Raw genomic sequence first — 21,032 nt, 5'->3', positions numbered from 1 at the left:
AGCTCCATCCCTCGGCCTCCACCGCGGAGAGGCTGGGCGCTGGGCGCGAGCAGCCAGCGGGCAGCGCTGGGCAACACCCCGCTGCCCAAGCCGGGCGGCGCCCCGGGGCCCAGGACCCAGCGCCGAGAGGGGCTGGGCCCAGCACCCCGGAGTCAGGCGCCAGGTGCCAGGGTGAGGCTCCTCTCCGCATCCCCTCCTGCCGCAGCCCAGGCAAATTCAGGTCAAAGGGACCAAGGCTTCGGGCTGGCCGCGGCGGCGCTGCCCTGCGAAGCGGCCGAGGTCCCCACCCGCGCTGCTCTGCGGTCCTGCCACCCGGCGTCCGAGCGGCCGGGGCCTGGGTTTGCCCCAGACCAACGCGCGAGGGGACGCGCCAAGTCCGCGGGCCCCACCTCCCCCGCGCGCTCCAAGTTCCCCCGCCTGACAGACGCGAGGGGGCTGGGCCTACGCCGCCTCCGAGACCCTCCACCGCCCCCGCCGCCCGTGACACCCGGTCCAAACTCTGCGCCCGGCCCCCGCCAGCCAGGCCGGCAGCGGCCCAGCCGCCGAGGCCACCCCGAGGCCCCGAGGAGGACGCGGGGAAGGGGCGCGGGGGGCCGCATCCCTCCACGTGGCGGGGCGCGGGGTGCTGCACGTGGGGTCCCCTCCGCGGAGGGAACCCCGGGCCGGCCCCGGGGCTCCGTCTGCAACCCCAGCGGCGGCCCCCTCGCCTGCAGAGGGCGACGGCGCCCGGGGGCTGCGGCGGCGGCCCCGGCCCCCGCCCGGCTCCCGCCCGCTCACCTGGGCTCCGCGCGCTGCGCCCCCGGCTCCGCTCGGCGGGGCTCGCTCGGCGGCCGCGCGCGGCTCTCCGCGCTGCGGGCGGGGGCGGGAGGAGCCGCGGGGCCCGGCTCGCGCGCGGCGCCGCCTCGGGCTGCGCGGGGATTGGCCGCGGCCGCTGGCAGCCCGGGCGCGGCACCGCCCGAGCCCGCCACGCGCCGCTCCCTGCGCGCCCCCGCCGGCTCGGCCCCGCGCCGGGGCGGGGAGGGGAAGCGGGCGCCGGCGCGACGGAGCCGCGGCCGAGGCGCAGGGGCGGGCAGGGGAAGTGAGGCGCGGCCGCGGGCCCGGGGCGGGCGCCGGAGTGCCGGAGGCCGCGCTGCGCTTCGCACCCGCCCGTCCCGCGGCTCTCGGCGCGCACCTGCCGGGTGCTCCTGCGCGGGCGGGCGGGCGGCGCTCGCTTTGTTTTAGCCACACGCAGGGCGGCGCCTGAGTCTCGGAAAGTTCCCTGGGCCGGCGGGGAGCCCCAAGTCCCGCCCCAGGTTTTGGGTCCCCCCCCCACCCGCGTTCGCGACCGACCCGCCGCGCGCAGGGCCGGCCCCGGAGGCTGCGGAAGGAGCGCGTCTGCCACCCCCACCCCCCTGGATGCGGCAGACTGCCCGGAAGCCGCCGAGTTCTGACTTTGGCAGAAGCTTGGCCAGGCTGCGTAACGGTGTCGCCAGGGGCGGAGCGGGGAGCCGGACCAGAGCGCACAAGTTGTGTGACGCGCGGCCCCGGGGGCGTCCGGCGACCTGCCCCGGGCGGACAGCGACCCCAGGCCGCTCCTCCCGGCCCTGCCGTGCAGCCCCTCGGACTGGGGAGCTGGGGGAGGCCCCCAGCTTCGCAGGCTCCTCGCGCGCTGGGCGGATCCCCGGCCGGCTCCTGTGGATTCCGGGGCGATGCCCCCCCACCACACTTTCCGACGTCCCTGGGCAGAAGATGGGAAGGCCCTCTGCGATGCCCGACGGCGGAGCGGAGACACAAAACCTGTTCCACTCCTCGCGTGGTCTGCTCCACCCTCGTGGAAGGGAGTGCGTTACCGCTGTTTGTCCAACACCAGGAACTCCCAGAGCCTCGCGTGGAGGGAAGAGCTGCGTGCGGAGCACCGGGCGCTGCGCAACCTGTGGGCAGCTTTTTTTTTTTTTTTTTTTTTAAGTAATTTATTTATTTGAAAAGCAGAGTTACAGAGAGGCAGGCACACACACGCACACCCCGAGAGAATCTTCCGCACGTCGGTTCACTCCCCAAGTGGCTGCAATGGAGCCAGGAGCTTTATCCAGGTCTCACACGTGGGTGCAGGGGTCCAAGCAGCTGACCCCTCCCGCTGTTTTTCCAGGCCATTAGCAGAGAGCTGGAGCAGCCTGCACCTGAACCAGCACCCATGTGGGAGGCTGGCATCGCAGGCAGGGGCTTAACCCACTGCACCACAAGGCCGGGCCCCTGCTCGTGTGTATTTTACAACCCTCTGAGGATGTGTTGCCCAAGACCCAAGCTTACATCCGACTTGTTTAATAAGTCAAAGGGAATGACTGCACCCTGAACTCATGAGCCTGCCACGAAGAAGGAAGCCGGGAGAGACTCCGACAGGGGCATAAGGAACACTAACGTTTTATTCGCTTTCTTATAAATGAATGTAGAGCAAATGGCAGAAATGGTAATAACCAGTTTTAAATTACAGACTCATACTCATGTATTTCCTTTACATCTTCTCCCAAGAAATACGTATTAGGGCCGACGAGGGGCATTTGAGGCAATCGTAAATCTTAATGCAGAGGTCAGCAACTTTTTTCTGTATAGAGGCAGATAGCAAATATTATACAGGCTTCGCAAGCCATACTCTTTCCTTTTTCTAAAATTTACTTATTTAAAAGGTGGACAGAGATCTTCGATCAGCTGGTTCACTCCCGAAATGCCTGTCAACACCAGAGACTAAGTCAGACCAAAGCCAAGAAGAGCCCATAAAAAACCTGGGTCTCCCAAGTACTTGGCCCACCACCCGCTGCCTGTAAGGGTGCACATCAACAGGATGCTGGAACTAGAAGCAGAGCCGGGACTTGAACCCAGGCGCTCTGATACGGGGTGCAACCATCCCAAGCAGCAACTTAACCAAGCACTGTCCCAGGCCATCCCCTTTCTAAAGCAACTCCTCAACCCTGCCATTCTAACGGCCATAAATAAGTGAATGGGCATGGCAGTGTTTCAATAAAACTTTATTCACAGACCCTGAAAGTTGTTTCATTTAATTTCCACGTCACAAAGTATTTTTGGTTTTTCAACCAAAATTTTTTTTAAAAATATGAAAGCCACTATTAGCTAGCAGGCCATGAAAAAAAAAAAAAATCAGGTGATGCGCCAGATTTGGCCGATAGGCAGCCCTGCTTTATTAAGGTCCTTCTCCTGCTATCTGTAGTAATATGTAATTCTGCATGTTTACATCATGTTATTGAATTGCCTATGTCAGAACACTGCAGCTGCACAGTCAGCAACTGAAGATATGCAATTAAAGGGCCAGGCGTGGTGGGCCCACATCCCGTGTCAGAGTGCTGGCTTGACTCCCAGCTCCTCTGCTTCCCATCCCATGTCCTGCTAATGCCCCTGGGAGGCAGCAGCTGCTGGACCAAGTGCTTGGGTTCCTACCTGCTGGCTGTGGCCTGGCCCAGCCCTGGCTGTTATGGGCATTTGAAGATTGAACCTGCAGATGGAAGTGCAATCTCTCTCTCTCTCTCTCTCTCTCCCTGTTACTCTGCCTTTTTAAAAAAAAAAAAAAAAAAAAAAAGCATCTATCTTTAAAAGCCAATTAAGTGGCCGGCGCCGCGGCTCACTAGGCTAATCCTCTGCCTGCAGCACCGGCACACCGGGTTCTAGTTCTGGTCGGGGCGCCGGATTCTGTCCCGGCTGCCCCTCTTCCAGGCCAGCTCTCTGCTGTGGCCCAGGAAGGCAGTGGAGGATGGCCCAAGTCCTTGGACCCTGCACCCCATGGGAGACCAGGAAAAAGCACCTGCTCCTGCCTTCAGATCAGCGCGGGGCGCCGGCCGCAGCGCGCCGGCCGCGGTGGCCATTGGAGGGTGAACCAACGGCAAAGGAAGACCTTTCTCTCTGTCTCTTTCTCACTGTCCACTCTGCCTGTCAAAAAAAAAAAAGCCAGTTAAGTAAGAAAGGTTAGAAGGTGCCCATAGACATGCAAACCCTAGCCTGAGCTTCCCTTCTTTCTGGAAGTTTCCTGAATGCTGCTATCAATCCCGGCGTCTGCTCTGGCACCTGCACGCTCTCATCACTGTGGGTCGAAGTGCTAACTGGAGTCCAACACTCGGCTCAGAGCCCAGTGTCACCAGGTAGCAGCTCTGTGGGCACAGGCGGTGACCTGATCTCTCCCACTTTGGTTTCAACAGCTGTCAGGGAGGGATAAGAGTTCTCGCTCCACGCTGGGCAGGGGGCTGCTTTCTCCTCACTTTCTTTTTAATCTTCTTTTTTTGAAAGGCAGAGAGATAGAGATCTTGCCTCTGCTGGTTCACTCCCAAAGTGCCTTTGCAACAGCAGAAACTGGGCCAGGCCAAAGCCAGAAGCTCAGAACTCCATCAGGATCTCCCACATGGGTGGCAGGGACCCTCACCTACTGTCTCCCAGGGTGCACACTGGCAGGAAACTGGACTGGAAGCAGAGTAGCCAGGACTTGACCCAGGCACATGAAAATGGGATTTGGGCACCCCAAGCAGCAAGTTAACACTGCACCATGTGCCCACCCCTGAGGTTTAAAAATACAATACTATGTGTAAAATACTAGCTCAGATTTAGCACAGCAGGGTTAACAATATATACAATATATGACATACATTAATATTATAAAATTACATAACTATAAATTTAGTAATTATAAATTTATAGAATTATAAATCATGATATTGTCATATATGGTATATTAACATAATTAATAATCATAGTGTAATTAGTAATATATATTAATATATTTAGCACAGAGATAACACCACCATCAATCTGTGTGCCCTTTTAACCTGAATTAGCAGGGAATATCACGCACGCCTGTCAGCCCACGCAAGGAAGTCACTTTCTTAGATATGAACATGCGAATTAGCTTTGGTGTTTGGGTTTTCTCCTCCAAGAACATAACAAAACTCAACTTCAGGCAAGTAGATCTTGTTTTACCAAGGAAATAAGTAAACAGATCCTCTGAGTCTTATCTTTTTATTAAAAAAAAAAAAAACATTTTTAGAAGATTATTTATTTAATTTGAAAGGCAGAGTGGCAGACAGAGAAAGAGAGAGATCTTCTATCTGCTGGTTCACTCCCCAAATTGCTACAACACCCAGAGCTGGAACTGCAGGCAGAAGCCGGAGCCAGGAGCTTCATCCCAGTCTCCCACGTGGGCAGCAGGGGCTGAAGGACTTGGGGCACCATCTGGTGCCTCCCAGCACACTAAGAGGGAACTGAATCAGAAGTAGAGCAGTGGAGACTCAAACCAGCGCTCAGACATGGGATGTCGACATCCCAAATAGCAGCTTAACTTGCCACACCACAATGCCAGCCTCCTCTGAGTCTTTTTTTTTTTTTTTTTTTGACAGGCAGAGTTAGACAGTGAGAGAGACAGAGAGATAGGTCTTTCTTTTTTCCATTGGTTCACCCCCAAATGGCCGCTACGGCCAGCACTGCGCTGATCCGAAGCCAGGAGCCAGGTGCTTCCTCCTGGTCTCCCATGCGGGTGCAGGGCCCAAGCACTTGGGCCATCCTCCACTGCCTTCCCGGGCCACAGCAGAGATCTAGACTGGAAGAGGAGCAACTGGGACAGAACCGGCACCCTGACCGGGACTAGAACCCAGTGTGCCGGTGCCGCAGGCGGAGGATTAGCCCATTGAGCCGCGGCGCCGGCCCCTCTGAGTCTTATTTTTAAAGAAAACCTGAACAGACGGCGTCACCGTCTCCTGTATGGCTTCTCCCTACCTTTCTGACGCGCGCAGCGTTCCCCCACGTTCGCTACCACATTCCACCTCCCAAACCTCGACTACCCAGACACACACAGCAGAATTAATCACACCCATCTACTTCATTCACTGGATTCTTTCCTGTTCAACAGGGCAGCAGAAAATTGCTGACCAAAAAAAGGCCTCGAGAAGTTTCCCCTTCAACCAGCAGGGAGATTAATGGGTCCATTAGTCCCAACCATAAACAACATCATAAAAGGAGAGGTTGGTGGGGCACAGAGGAGGAAGCTCTTCATTTGTCTCAGGATACAGCTGCCAGAAAGGAAAAATAAAACAGTTTAATCACCCCGAAACGTCGGGATAAAACATGAAACTGCCAACAAGCAGGGCAGGAAGGTTCCGGGGAACGGGGGAGTCAAAGGCAGCCTGGTGACGAGAGCAGAAGCTGTGGAGCTGCCGTGCCTGGGACTGGGCCCTACTCTGGTCCTCACCAGGACAGGCGCCAGATCAGGCCCTTCAGGCCTGGTTTGCTCACCGGCTGGATGGGGGTGTCATTCACCTCGCAAGCACTGGGGGGGGTCTGGCTCCCACTGGACGCTAAATGACAGGTAACCTGATCGGTTACGTGTTCAACGACCCAAAAGCATGAAGTACTCTTCCAAACTCTGGGTGCAGGCGGCTCCAGATTTAGTGGATGAGAATCCCAGCTCCGAAACCCACTGGATGTGTGTAACCTTGGGACTCACCCTCCTTGGGCCTCAGTTTTTCCATCTGTTAAATGGAGTAAGTGCCATTGCTGACCTCTTAGGATTGTTGGGAAGACCCACCCTGTTCACAATATATGTGAAGGACTCACGATGGGGCTCTCTGTAATCAATGTTCCTTCCACACACCCCAGGGCCGGGAACAATTAACCCACAACCTGCAGGACAAACAGTTCTTACTGTGTGCCTGGTCTTCTCCTTTGAGATCATCCTCAAAGACTTTGGTATAGACCAAATGCCCATTGGCCAATAAGCTTCAACTCCCTCCTCACCTAACCCTTTCTCCATGTAACCGGTTCTCACACCTCCCATAATTACACCAGCATGTAATTACTGGCCCTCCTTCCCTCGCCAAATCCTCCACTGGGAAAAGCCAGCTAGCTGTCAGACAGCTCTGAGTTCTGGGGTCCCTCTGATGTTCCCACTTCCCATGGTCCCCAGCCTGCAAACCCAAGTCACAGATGACAGGCGCCACAGACTCCCTCTATCTGGATTCAGGCTCTGCCTCTGTGCCAAGGGGACAAACAGCTGAGAGCAGTGATGGGCAGGCAGCTTCACAGGTGCCAACTGTGAAAAAAAGCTGCTGCCTGCAGTGCCGGCATCCCATATGGGCGCCAGTTTGAGTCCCAGCTGCTCCACTTCCAATCCAGCTCTCTGCTATGGCCTGGGAAAGCTATAGAAGATGGCCCAAGTCCTTGGGCCCCTGCACCCATGTGGGAGACCCGGAAGAAGCTCCCAGCTCCTGGCTTTTGTGGATCATCACAACTCCCACCTTTGTGGCCATCTGGGGAGTGAACCAGCGGATGGAAGACCTCGACCTCTCCCTCTCCCTCTCTCTCTGCCTCTGGCTCTCTGTAACTCTGCTTTTCAAATAAATAAATCTTTAAAAAAAAAAAAGTATTTATTTATTTGAAAGGCAAAGTGAAAGAGAGGGAGAGAAAGAGAGCTCTTCCACCCACTGGTTCACTGCCCAAATGGCAGCAACAGCCGGGACTCACTCAGGCCAAAACCAGGAGCCTGGAATTCCATCTGGTCTCCCACATGGGTGGCCAGGACCCAAGTACTTGGGCCATCACCTGCTGCCTTCCCTGGCACATAGCAGAGAGCTGGACTGGAAGTGGAGCAGCCAGGACTCGAACCAGCGCTCCCCATATGGAGTGCCAGCGTCACAAGCAGCAGCTAACCTGCTCCTCCACAACGCTGGTCCCAAAACCAACCAGTTAGGAAAAGATCTCTTTCTCTCAGTCTCTGGCACTCTGCTTTTCAAATAAACAAATCTTAAATACCTTGAGCGATAAAGAGCTCCTATTCACTGGTTCACTCCAGAAAGGCATGCAATGGCAGGGGCCAAGGCTGGGCCAGGATCTGAGCTGGGAGCTGGGAATTCAATCTAAGTCTCCCTGGGGGTGACAGAAGCCCAACTGTTTGGAGCTGGCATTGCAGTGCGGCAGGTTAAGCCACCACTTGCGATGCCGCCATCCTGGATCAGTGCCAGTTCCAGTCCCAGCTGCTCCCCTTCCAATCCAGCTTCCTGCTAATGTGCCTGGGAAGCCAGAAAATGCCTCAAGAACTCACACCCCTCCCACCCACACGGAAGACCAGGATGAGCTTCTGGCTGCTGATTTCCACCTGGCCCAGCCCTGGCTGTTGCAGCCATTTGGGGAGTGAGCCGGAGGACGGAAGATTGCTCTCTGTCAAATAAACAAACAAACCAAGGAACCCAATTCTTGAACCATTACGCCTACTTCCCAAGGAATGCATTTGTAGGAAGCCGGAACCAGCAATCAAACCCAGGCACTTCAATGTGGGATACAGGGATCTAAACCACTGAGCTAAACGCCTGCTCCCTTATGTTATTTAACTTTACCATTTATAAATAGGACTCTTCAAAAGATTATGGAAAATGTATACTATGAAAAAAAGTACCCATAGATTTCAGAATTTTTTTATACAAACATAAACATCTTTTAACTCATTTTCCACAAACTTTTTTTTTTTTTTAAAGAGAGACAAATAGTTCCCATCCACTAACTCAATCCCTAAATGCCCCCAAAGGCAGAACTGGGTTGGGCCAAGGCTAAGGGCCAAGAATGCAACTCAGGGGCCAGCTCCCATCTGGGCATTGATTCAAATCCAGCTCCCTGCTAGTGCACCTGGTAGAGCAGTGGAAGATGACCCAAGTGCTTGAGCCCCTCCTACCCATATGGGAGACCCAGAAGGAATTCCAGACTCCTGGTTTCAGTCTGGCCTAATCCCAGCTATTACGGTCATTTGGGAAGTGAACCAGCAAGCGGAAGATCTTTCTCTTCCCTTCTCTCTGTAACTCTGCCTTTCAAATAAATAAGTAAATCTTTTTTTTAAAACTTGCCAAACTTTTAAAAAAAGGTTTATTTTATTTGAAAGGCAGAATTACAGAGAGGCAGAGAGAGAGAGAGGTCTTCCATCCACTGGTTCACTCCCCAGATGGCTGCAATGGCTGGAGCTGAGCCGACCCGAAACCAGGAGCCAGGAGCCAGGAGCCAGGAATTTCTTCTGGGTCTCCCACATGGGTGCAGGGGCCCAAGGACTTGGGCCATCTTCTACTGCTTTCCCAGGCCATAGCAGAGAGCGGGATTGGAAGTGGAGCACCTGGGACTCAAACCAGTGCCCATATGGGGATGCTGGCACTGCAGGGAGCAGCTTTACCCACTATGCCATACTGCCAGCCCCAATAAACAAATCTTAAAAAAAAAAAAAAAAAGAAGGAAAGAAAAAGACTGCAACTCAGGTCTCCAATGTGGCTGCAGGAGCCCAATTATATGGACCATCACCAGTGCCTCCCAGGGTCTGCATTAGCAGGATACCAGAGCTGGGTATCAAGGTACTCTTTGATAAGGGGACATGGGTGTCTTAATTGCTAGGCTAGCCACCCCTTCACAGACTTTGAAGCACCCTTGTGTAACCTATTAAAGGCATGTAAAGATTTTTTTAATGTCAACATAAGCAATTAGCATCGCTGTCTCTACACGGAGTCTCTTGATTCCAGAGCAGCCATGTTTGGCCGGCAACGGGAGGGGGCTGTTCCACACTGCTTCAGAGCTCTGGGGAGAAACTGCTTCCCACCAGCAGGTACAGAGTTAACAGAGAAGGAGCCAATGACAAAAGACAGAAAATGGGGTCGGTTCCTTGTTGCATTTAAGGGCTGTCAGTACAGCTGCTACACTGGATGTGAGACAGAGCTATTCCATGAATCCTGAAAGAGGAGGAGAGATTCATGAACGAACAAAGCATAGCTAGTTTCAGCCTAATTACAGGGTTGAAATACAGAAATTATATACACTGCATATTTGGTGAGAGCATCTATACATCTCTGAGCTTTGGACTCTGAATTTTTTTTTTTTTTAAGATTTATTTATTTGAAAGTCAGAGTTAGAGAGGGAGTGACAAAGAGAGAGAAACAAAGATCTTCCAACTGCTGGTTCGCTCCCCACATGCCCTCAACAGCACGGGCTTGGCCAGGCAATGACCGGGGGTGAGGCCCCAACTATGTCAGCCATCCCTGCTGCCTCACAGTGTGTACGTCAGCAGGCACGACCAGAGGAGCTGGATTCGAATCCAGGCCCTCCAACATGGGATGTAGGAATCCCAAGCAGTGACGTAACTGCTGAGCCAAATGGCCACCTGTGAAATGTTTCTTGCCAATGGTCCCAAAACCATAAAAATCTGTTCTTTAATATCCTGTCAGGGACCGATGTGTTTTTCCCACACAACACAAGCACTAGCTCAGCCCCTCAAAGTGGGGAAACTTCAGAAGGAAAATCCACACCTTGTGAAAACGGGCCCCATCAGCTCCTGTCAGCACGTGTGCTAAGCGCGTTCAGGTACTGACGGAGTGAGAGACGCTGGCAGCTCTGCCCAGAGAACATAATCTGACACCTGGACTAACTTGTTAGCAAAAAAGCTGTTTATTAACAAAACACGGGCATCCTCTGCAACCAAAAGGAAAGCAAAGAGGGAACAGACAGCTGCGTGCTGCCGAGCAACAAGACAGACTGCCCGGAGGCACTTCACCGGCAAAGCAGACGGACTCACACACCAGCTCCGTACAAGGGCACACACAAGTCCAGGACCTTACAGTGCATGGAGGCCCGGCCAGAGGTGGTTGATCAGGGGCACGCCAGAACCTTACACTGCACGGAGGCCCGGCTAGAGGTGGTTGATCAGGGGCACGCCGTGGGAGGGCAGCTCCTGATGCAGCTGCCGGAAGAGCATCGCGCACCGGTTCCTCTCCTGCGTCCGCCCCAGCATGTGGTAGAGCCTGGCCTGGAAGTAAAGGACGTCTCGGATGCGCTCTCTGCAGTCGACCTTTGCAAAGTAGTTCTTGGCCTCGCTGAGGTTCTCGATGGCAGCCTCCAGCGCTGAGGGGAGGCAGGGAAAACACCACACACAGGTAAATCAACTTGACACCTCGTGTTATTTACCATGTGCCAGACTCTTCTGAATTCTCCACTACTTCAGAGAGGAAAAAAGAAACCACTAAAATGAGGTTTTCCAAAGGTCTTCAGTCCCAACTTCTAGCCCAGAACCTGCTTCCTGGGTTAAAATAGCCATTTGTTGACCCTCAACACTCTGGCCAGGCATGGATGTGAAAATCCAACTTCAACATACAGTTGTGAAATAAATACACCTTAACATATTAATGATGATGATGATGATGATAGCACATGCATGTGAACACTCGGAACTTAAACACTGCCCCCAACCTAATGCCTTTCCTCCTCTGGGTCCTGCACCTACAGCTTTCTGGAACTGCGCTGACAACGATCTCTGTGCGGCTTCCTACCTTCGGCTTTCTTCGGTGGATCATAGGAAGCTGCTGAAGCCACCTGGCACTTGGCCACGAGGAACATGGCGCGGCCTTTGTCCAGGATGGCCCCGTCAGCCAGGACGGGCTCGATGGCCATGTGGAGGAGGGTTAAGGCCTGTTCCGGGATTCCAAGGATGAGCTGAAAGAGAAACATGACACGTGCGGTGCACATCACATCCATGCCCACTACCAGGAAGGGTTCCCCTCTGGCTGTTTCCACTTTATCTTCTCCCTGACACGCACTACATTACAGCAGGCACCACATGCCTGGAAAACAAAATACAGGATAAACTGATTTCAGACCACGACAGACTGAGCAGGGAGTGGTAACTCACACTAAGGAAAGGTTTCTGTCTTTACGAAAAGATTCAGCATGGATCTCCTTAGGCTGGTGATTCTGAGGGGCTGAACTAGCTGTGTAAGAATCACTGGGGTGGGGGGCCCAGTGCAGAGGTGTAGCAGGTAAAGCTACTGCCTGTGACGACAGCATCCCATAGGGCCACCAGTTGGAGTCCTGGCTGCTCCACTTCTGATCCAGCTTCCTGCAAATGCACCTGGGAACGCATCGGAAGACGACAGCCAGAGTATCTGAGCCCTGGAAGCTCCTGGCTCCTGGCTTCCCGTTGGCCCAGCTACGGCCACTGCAGCCATTTGGCGAACGAGCCGGCGGACAATCTCTCTGTCTCTCTCTCCTCTCTGTAACTCTTTCAAATAAATAAATAAATCTTTTGTTTAAAAAAAACTAAACATAAAAAACTACATTATTTAAAAAAAATCACTGGGGAAAGAACAATGAAGACAACAGCCCCAAAGAACGACGTGAGGATTCAAGTGGTCCCCTAGAGAACAGCTATTCAACAGATAAGAAAGCAGGGGTGGGAGCACTAAGGGACAGGAAAGCCAAAACCGGCAGCTGTTTAGCCTAGCGGCGAAGATGCCAACCATGATGCCAACACAGGGGCACTGCGGACCACGCTGCCACTTACGCTGCTACCACCCCACATTCAGGGTGCCCAGTTCCAGTCCCGGCTGCTCCTCTTCCAGGCAGCAGAAGATGGCCCAAGTGCTAGGGTCCCTGCCATTCATGCGGGAGACCAGGATGCAATCCCTGGCTCCTGAATCTGGCCTAGCCCAGACCAGGCCATTGCAGGCATCTGGGGAGTCAGTCAGCAGGTAGCATCTGTCTCTGCTGCTCCCTCTCTGATACTCTGCCTTTCAAATAAATGAATTAACTAATAAATAAACAAACACAACTCTTAAAAATGCTCCTGTATGATATTCGAATGCCTGGGTTTGATGCCTGGCTCTGGCTCCTGACACTAGCTTCCAGCTAATGCAGACCCTAGGAGGTGGCAATGATGACTCAAGTAACGGTTCCTGCCACCCACGTGAGAGACCTGAATTCAGTTCTCAGTTCTCAGCTTTGGTTCTGGCCCAGATCCAGCCATTGCTGGCATTTGGAGAGTGAACCAACAGACTGGAGAATTCTGTTTCTTAAATTTAAAAAAAAAAAAAAAAAAAAAAAAAAAAAAAATTTAAAGGTAGGAAATATAGGAAACAAACAGCAAATTAAAAGTCCTTCTTGGCCGGCGCCGCGGCTCACTAGGCTAATCCTCCGCCTTGCGGCGCCGGCACACAGGGTTCTAGTCCCGGTCGGGGCACCGGTCCTGTCCCGGTTGCCCCTCTTCCAGGCCAGCTCTCTGCTGTGGCCAGGGAGTGCAGTGGAGGATGGCCCAAGTCCTTGGGCCCTGCACCCCATGGGAGACCAGGAGAAGCACCTGGCTCCTGCCATCGGATCAGCGCGGTGCGCCAGCCGCAGCGCACCTACCGCGGCAGCCATTGGAGGGTGAACCAACGGCAAAGGAAGACCTTTCTCTCTGTCTCTCTCTCTCTCACTGTCCACTCTGCCTGTCAAAAATAAAAAAAAAATAAAAAAAATAAAAGTCCTTCTTTACTAACAATGACCTTACAAGAGGGGGCCAGCGTTGTGGCACAGTGAGTTAAACTATCGCCTGCCACACCAGCAATCCCATATGGGCACTGGTTCGAGTCCTGGCTGCTCCACTTCCAATCCAGCTCCCTGCTAATGCACCTGAGAAAGCAGCAGAAGACGGTCTGAGTACTTGGGCCCTGCGCCCATGTGAGAGACTCAGATGGAATTCAAGGTTCCTTGTTTTGGTCTGGCCCAGACCTGGCAGGTACGGCCATTTGGGGAGTGAACTAGCAGATGAAGATATCTCTTCCTCTGACTCTCTCTAACTCTGCATTTCAATTAAATAAAATAAATCTTTAAAAACCAATAATAGTTGAATAGGAGAGTTCAATGTCCTACTTTACAATAATGGATAGAAAAACTAGACAGAAGACCAGCAAGGAAACAGAAGAACTGAATGACACTACAAATCAACCAGGCCCAACAGATGAACACAAAGCATACAACCCCACATAAATTATTCTCAAGTGTACACGGAACGTCTTCCAGGATAGAGGAAAACATTAAGCCACAGAATAATACTCAATACATTTGAAAAGAATGAAATCATATAAAGTATTTTTTCTGATCACACTGAATGAAAATAAAAATCAGTAACAAAAGGAAATTGGAAAATTCACAACAAAGGGAAATCAAACAGCACACCCTTAAATAACCAATGCGTCAAACAAGAAATTACCAGGGAAATCAGAAAAGATGCACAAAGACACAACAACTTAAGAAACTTCTGGTAGAGGGAGGTATTTGGGACATGGCTTGGGAGGCCTACATCCCACATCTGAGTGCCTGGGTTCAAGTCTCAGCTCTGCTTCTAATTCCACCTTCCTGCTAATGTGCACCCTCAGAGGCAACAGGGGAAAGCCCAGGAGGCTGGGTCTCTTCCACCCACACAGAAGCCCCAGGTAAGGTTGCAGGTGTACCACAACGCAGGCCCCAAAGATATTTTTCAAATATTCCCAATAATTATAATGTGTAGACAGCTTAGAGAACCTCTGCTTTAGTTAATAAATTCCATGAGTAAGTAAAAAACGCATTCATGGCCGGCGCTGCGGCTCACTAGGCTAATCCTCCGCCTTGCGGCGCCAGCACACAGGGTTCTAGTCCCGGTCAGGGCACCGATCCTGTCCCGGTTGCCCCTCTTCCAGGCCAGCTCTCTGCTGTGGCCAGGGAGTGCAGTGGAGGATGGCCCAAGTCCTTGGGCCCTGCACCCCATGGGAGACCAGGAGAAGCACCTGGCTCCTGCCATCAGATCAGCGCGGTGCGCAGGCCGCAGCGCGCCTACCGCGGCGGCCATTGGAGGGTGAACCAACGGCAAAAAGGAAGACCTTTCTCTCTGTCTCTCTCTCACTGTCCACTCTGCCTGTCAAAAAAAAAAACAGGCCGGCGCCGTGGCTTAACAGGCTAATCCTCCGCCTTGTGGCGCCGGCACACCAGGTTCTAGTCCCGGTCGGGGCACCGATCCTGTCCCGGTTGCCCCTCTTCCAGGCCAGCTCTCTGCTGTGGCCAGGGAGTGCGGTGGAGGATGGCCCAAGTCCTTGGGCCCTGCACCCCATGGGAGACCAGGAGAAGCACCTGGCTCCTGCCATCAGATCAGCGCGGTGCGCAGGCCGCAGCGCGCCTACCGCGGCGGCCATTGGAGGGTGAACCAACGGCAAAAAGGAAGACCTTTCTCTCTGTCTCTCTCTCACTGTCCACTCTGCCTGTCAAAAAAAAAAACAGGCCGGCGCCGTGGCTTAACAGGCTAATCCTCCGCCTTGTGGCGCCGGCACACCAGGTTCTAGTCCCGGTCGGGGCACCGATCCTGTCCCGGTTGCCCCTCTTCCAGGCCAGCTCTCTGCTGTGGCCAGGGAGTGCGGTGGAGGATGGCCCAAGTGCTTGGGCCCTGCACCCCATGCATGGGAGACCAGGATAAGCACCTGGCTCCTGCCATCGGATCAGCGCGGTGCGCCGGCCGCAGCGCGCCTACCGCGGCGGCCATTGGAGGGTGAACCAACGGCAAAGGAAGACCTTTCTCTCTGTCTCCCTCTACTGTCCACTCTGCCTGTCAAAAATTAAAAAAAAAAAAAAAACGCATTCATGAAGTGGATAAAGCCACTGCCAGCAGCACCAGCATCCCATATGGGTGCCGGTTCAAGTCCTGGCTGCTCTGCTTCTGATCCAGCTCCCTGTTCATGTGCCAGGTAAGGCAGCAGAAGATGGACCAAGTGCTTGGGCCCCTGTACCCTTGTGGGAGACCCGGAAGAAGCCCCTAGCTCCTGGCTTAGGCATGGTCCAGCCTCACCATGCAGCCATTTGGGGAGTGAACCAGCAGACAGAAGATTCTCTCTCTCTGCCTTTCAATGATGCTTACTGAAAGCCTACAGTGCAGGTCCTTCCAGGTTCCAGAGGATATGGCTGGGAGCAGAGTCCCTTCCTGCACAGCCTCTACTCGGAGGAGCAAGAAAGCAAGTTTGATTTCCACAGACTTCGAATGAACACCTGACTTCCTCATTCCCTGATCCACAGCGCTGTCGGTCAAGCCTCACGGAGTGCACGGGTCCTCACTGGAGGGGCGAGTGCCCACACAAGAAACACAGCAAAGCCAGGCCCTGGGAAGTTCCGCCCGCCCTCAGCCTGGCCACTCCACGGCTGAACAACAACGGGAGAGTGAACCTGGGGCCTGCCTCTCCAGACTTCAGTCCGCAGGGAAAGCTCATTATCACCCTCGTCGATGCTGCCGTGCAGCAGCCGACTCTTGTGTCAGCAAGACGGATGCGGGCTTACCTGGGCAAAAGCCAAGTTCAGCACCGTTTCCGAGGCCAAGTACTGTAAGCGGTACTCCTTGGAGAGGGCCAGAGCGTGCAGGAGCACAGGCATCGCGATGGTAGGGCAGGAAGATCGCCAGTACAGCTCTGCCACCGACAGCAGGACGCTGATCACAAAGAAGAAACACGGGATGAGAATCTCCACCGGAACAGGGCTGTGGGAGGCGCGAGAGACCTCTTACCTAATCACCATTTCTGTGTTCTTCAGTTTCTGACAGTGACTCAGCAATTTTTGTAAAAGCTTGTGTGCCTCTGACATCTGGTTCTGAGCTTGTAGTACAACTGCTTTTCTGAAACAGAATCAAAACAAACACAACATGGTTATGTGGACGTCTTGCAAATATTTTAACTGTAGTCATTTTGGGGGTTAGAATCTCCATCTCCTCAACCAGATGTAAACCTGGGGAGTTTACCAAGGGGAGAAACCGCACCTGATTTAATCTTTGTCCAAAGGAAAAATAAAATGTGTCTGTAAGTGTGTATGTGTGTGTGTGTATACATATGTATATGCACGTGTGCAAGGAAAAAGTCTGGAATTCTAACAGAAAAGATGTTTTTCATAAGCTAAAGTAAATAAATACACACACACACACAGTAAAAAAAGACATTTAAAAAATTATCTCATTCTAATTAGGTTGGAGTTTTCTTACCTATATACACCCTCCATGCTGTTAAGAGCTGTGATTCCTGTAACCAGTGAATCAGCCAAATGGTATTTGCCATCATTCATTGCTCTGTCAAACTGTATTTTCTGATCACACAGCATCCATAACTAGTATGAAAACAAAGTACAAAGTGACAAATATTCATGCCAGTATTCGATGCAGACATAAAAGTGTTTTGGCTTGGCTTGGCAGCAAATATCTTTTACAACAATTCACATATTCTTTTTCAGATTTATAAAAACATTTAAACTATCTCAAGTATGTAAAAAGCATGGAGAATAAAACTGCAAACACCTGTGTGTCAACCATCAGTTTCATCAGTCCACACACTACTTTATTTGCTTCAAGCACTAACAGACACCACTGAAGACCTCTGCAATTCCCACACCCTTCTCACTTTTCAGAGTAAACCGTCAGCTGGCTGTCTATCATCCTATTCATGTTTTAAAAATACTTCCACTACATATATACTTATCTTTAAACAATCACGTTTAAGCTTAAGCTTTGGATAAGTATCCTAGGTCTGTATGTGTCCTCTGAGTTTCCTTTTTCTGTCAACAACACTTGTCAGAGGGCAGACACTAAAATATCCCCCTTTATACGACGATGAAAACCATTCTTCTTAGAAAGAAACCCAAGGCCACGCAGAAGGCAGGTACCTGGGCGTGCTGACTGTTGGGTGGAAATCGCTCCTTCAGGTGCTTCAACACTTCTGCAGCTGCAGCAAAACAGCCCTGGAACGCAGAGAGAGGGTCTGATGAGCACAGCCCCTGCCAAGGCCACGTCGGCTCTGCCACAGGCCAGAGGCCAACACAGCGGCCGAGCTGCTGAGGAGGGAGCCTGCCACACACGGGGCAGAGACTGCGGAATTTCAGGGCCATTTTTTTAAGGTTCTAAAGAATTTCACTCACTTTACAAAACTTTTAAAAATTATATATGTAAGATATGTTCACTCTGGAAACAATCTACAAAAGACCCATAAACAAGAAAAGACAAATCACTTTCAACCTATCAAAGATAATCACAGTGGTTTTTGCATATCTCCTTTTAGGCTTCTTTATGCACATGTATATAAAATAAATATTCCAAAAGTAGTACATACTCTATTTTTATAAATTATATATGATACTGTATACAACACAGTAAGCATTCCATAACATTTTTAAAAAAAGATTTATTTAGGGGCCAGCATTGTGTAGTTACAGGTTAAACTGCTGCTTGAAATGCTCGCATCCAATATAGGTGCTAGTTCAAGTCCCAACTGCTCCACTTCCAATCCAGCTCCCTGCTATTGCACCTGGAAAAGTGCAGAGGATGGTCAAAGTCCTTGGGCCCCTGCACCCATGTGGGAGACCTGGAAGAAGCTCCTGGCTCCTGCCTGGCCCAGCCCTGGCTGTTGCAGCCATTTGGGGAATGAACCAGAGGATGGAAGACATCTCTCTCTCTCTGATAATCTCCCTTTCAAATAAATAAATCTTTTTTTTAAAATGTATTTATTTATTTGAAAAGGAGATTATCAGAGAGAAAGGGAAAGACAGAGACAGACAGGGAGAGGAAACAGGTCTTCCCCTGCTGGTTGACTCCCCACGTGGTTGCAATGGCTGGCGCTCAGCAAGACCGAAGCCAGGAGCCCAGAACTCCAAGCAGAATTCCCACATGAGTGGCAGGGGCACAGGTACTTCAGCCATTACCCACTGCCTTCCCAGGTACATCAGAAGGAAGCTGCATCAGTAGAGCAGCAGGGACTCCAAGTGGCATTCTGAAATGGGATGCCAGTGTCACAAGCAGTGGCTTAACCTGCTGTGCCACAATTCCAGTCTCTAAATGCTTTCTGAATGAATTAATCCTTCCAGGATTAATATTTAACCTGCGCTATGGCGCAGTAGGTTAATCTTCGACCTGCGGCAGCAGCACCCCACATGGGCACCAGTTCAAGTCCCAGCTGTCCCTCTTCCAATCGAGCTCTCTGCTGTGGCCCAGGAAAGCAGTGCAAGATGGCCCAAGTCCTTGGGCCCCTACACCCACGTGGGAGACTGGAAGAATCACCTGGCTCCTGGCTTTGGATCAACACAGTTCCGGCCGTTGCAGCCATTTGGGGAGTGAACCAGCAGAAGGAAGACCTGTCTGTCTCTCCCTCTCACTGTCTGTACTCTACCTCTCAAATAAATAAATAAAATCTTAAAAAAAAAAAAAGAAATTCCAAGAAGAGGAAGATACCAGAAAGAGAACAATGTTCAAAATTCCTGGAGGAGAGCAAGCAGCAAGCGCCACTGGTTTGCCACCTTCACCTCTGAAAGCTTGGGTGGTGCTTCACAGGCATGGAGAGCAAGCAGCTGACAGAGGCGCAGGGAATTCCCTCAACCACAGCCCTCCCATCCGCTCTGCTTACACAGCTACTTAAAGAGCCGTAACGGGGCCAGTGCTGTGGTGTAGCGGGTAAAGCTGCTGCCTGCAGTGCCGGCATCTCATATGGGCGCCAGTTCAAGTCCCGGCAGCTCCACTTCCAATCCAGCTCTCTGCTATGGCCTGGGAAAGCAGCAGAAGATGGCCCAAGTGCTTGGGGCCCTGCACTTGTGTGGGAAGACCAAGAGGAAGCTCCTGGCTCCTGATCAGCACAGCTCCTGCCGTTGCAGCTAACTGGAGATTGAACCAGCGGATGGAAGACCTTTCTCTCTCTCTGCCTCTCCTTCTTTCTCTGTGTAACTCTTTCAAATAAATAAATAGAATCTTTTTTAAAAAAATAAAAGAGCTGTAAAGTGGGGCCTGTGCTGTAGCACAGCTGGTAAAGCTGCCGCCTGAGAGGCTGGCATCCCACATGGGTACAGATTTGAAGTCCTGGCTGATCCACTTTTTTTTTTTTTTTTGGACAGGCAGAGTTAGACAGTGAAAGAGAGAGAGAGAGAAAGGTCTTCCTTTTTCTGTTGGTTCACCCCCCAAAATGGCCGCTATGGCGGGTGCGCTGCAGCCGACGTGCTGCGCCAATCCGAAGCCAGGAGCCAGGTGCTTCTCCTGGTCTCCCATGCGGGTGCAGGGCCCAAACACTTGGGCCATCCTCCACTGCCTTCCCGGGCCACAGCAGAGAGCTGGACTGGAAGAGGAGCAAGCGGGACAGAATCGGCGCCCCAACTGGGACTAGAACCCGGGTGCCACAGGTGGAAGATTAGCCAAATGAGCAATGGCGCCGGCCAGCTGCTCCACTTCTGATCCAGCTCTCTGCTGGTAGCCTGGGAAAGGCAGTGGACGATGGAACAACTGCTTGGGCCCCTGTCACCCATGAGGAAGACCTGGCTTCAAGCCAGTCCCTAGTCATCTGGGGAGCAGACCAGAGGGTGGAAGATACTCTGTCTCTGTTTCTCTCTTTCAAAATAAATAAATAAATCTTTAAAAAAATTGTAAAATGCTAAACTATGTTTAATCAAGGGAAGTATTTCTATACTTATGAAAAAGGTAGAAATCACCCAAAGATCTTTAGGTTGCACAGTGAGGAACAATGAGTGTTACAATGCAATCTACCATGGACACCACAAAGAAGGAATGAAAAATACAATGATCAAGAAAACATAATTAAAGCCAGAACAGTGTTTCATGAGATAGTGGGATTTATTTGTTTCTTTGTTTCACAAGATAGTGGAATTTATTTATTTATTTTAAAGGCAGGGTTAAAGAGAGAAGAGCACAGAGAGATATTTTCCATCTGCTGGTTTACTCCCCAGATGGCCACAACGGCTGGGGCTAGGCCAGGCCAAAGCCAGGAGGCTGGAACTCCATCCAAATCTTCCACGTGGGTGCAGAGGCCCAACCACTTGGGCCATCAGCCATTGCCTTCCCAGGTGCATTGGCTTGGAAGCTGGATCGGAAGTGGAGCAGCTGGGACTTGAACTAGCAGCCAGGACACTAGCATCACAAGTGGGCAACTTAAACCACTGTGCACCACCACAATCCCAGCCCAATAGTGAGATTTCAAAAAATAGTTTTCCCTACTCTCTGCTCCTTGAAAGACATTTTTTGAGTAAAAGGAAGACAAACTGTGGAACATCGTAAGAGGCCCTTAATCTGTCCTCTATAAAGACTCAGGTGAGATTCCTTGGTTTTATTCGGTTCCCACAGCCCTTCCTTGGAGTTCACCAGACCTAGGCTGGAGACCTGACTCTCACATTTATCAGAGGTGCAGGACTGAGCTCCTGGGACCTCAGCTTCTTATCCTGTGAACAGGGATATGGACACAGCTGCCCTGACA

At 52.0% G+C, this 21,032-nt stretch overlaps 2 protein-coding genes across 3 annotated transcripts in view; both read right to left on the bottom strand.

Annotated features, from left to right (window-relative positions):
• CAMKK2 (calcium/calmodulin dependent protein kinase kinase 2) overlaps positions 1-860 on the bottom strand; it is a 53,573-nt gene extending 52,713 nt beyond the window's left edge. Inside the window, exon 1 of the mRNA XM_062182690.1 lies at positions 778-860. The gene's annotated coding sequence lies outside the window, so the exon portion shown is untranslated. The remainder of the gene's footprint in view (positions 1-777) is intronic.
• A 9,548-nt stretch (positions 861-10,408) lies between these two features.
• The window catches only part of ANAPC5 (anaphase promoting complex subunit 5), a 35,714-nt gene continuing 25,090 nt past the window's right edge, over positions 10,409-21,032 (bottom strand). For both annotated transcript variants that reach the window (XM_062182625.1, XM_062182626.1), the window contains exons 12-17: positions 17,455-17,529; positions 16,781-16,902; positions 16,313-16,420; positions 16,090-16,237; positions 11,310-11,472; positions 10,409-10,884 (exon numbers count right to left, since the gene is read on the bottom strand). In XM_062182625.1, the coding sequence (XP_062038609.1) occupies positions 10,673-10,884; positions 11,310-11,472; positions 16,090-16,237; positions 16,313-16,420; positions 16,781-16,902; positions 17,455-17,529 (828 nt within the window). In that variant the 3' untranslated portion in view covers positions 10,409-10,672. The remainder of the gene's footprint in view (positions 10,885-11,309; positions 11,473-16,089; positions 16,238-16,312; positions 16,421-16,780; positions 16,903-17,454; positions 17,530-21,032) is intronic.

Source organism: Lepus europaeus, chromosome 23 (assembly GCF_033115175.1).
Source record: "Lepus europaeus isolate LE1 chromosome 23, mLepTim1.pri, whole genome shotgun sequence".
Taxonomy (NCBI): Eukaryota; Metazoa; Chordata; class Mammalia; order Lagomorpha; family Leporidae; genus Lepus; species Lepus europaeus.
Note: the sequence above shows the minus strand (reverse complement) of the source record. Positions and strands in the feature narration are given on the sequence as shown.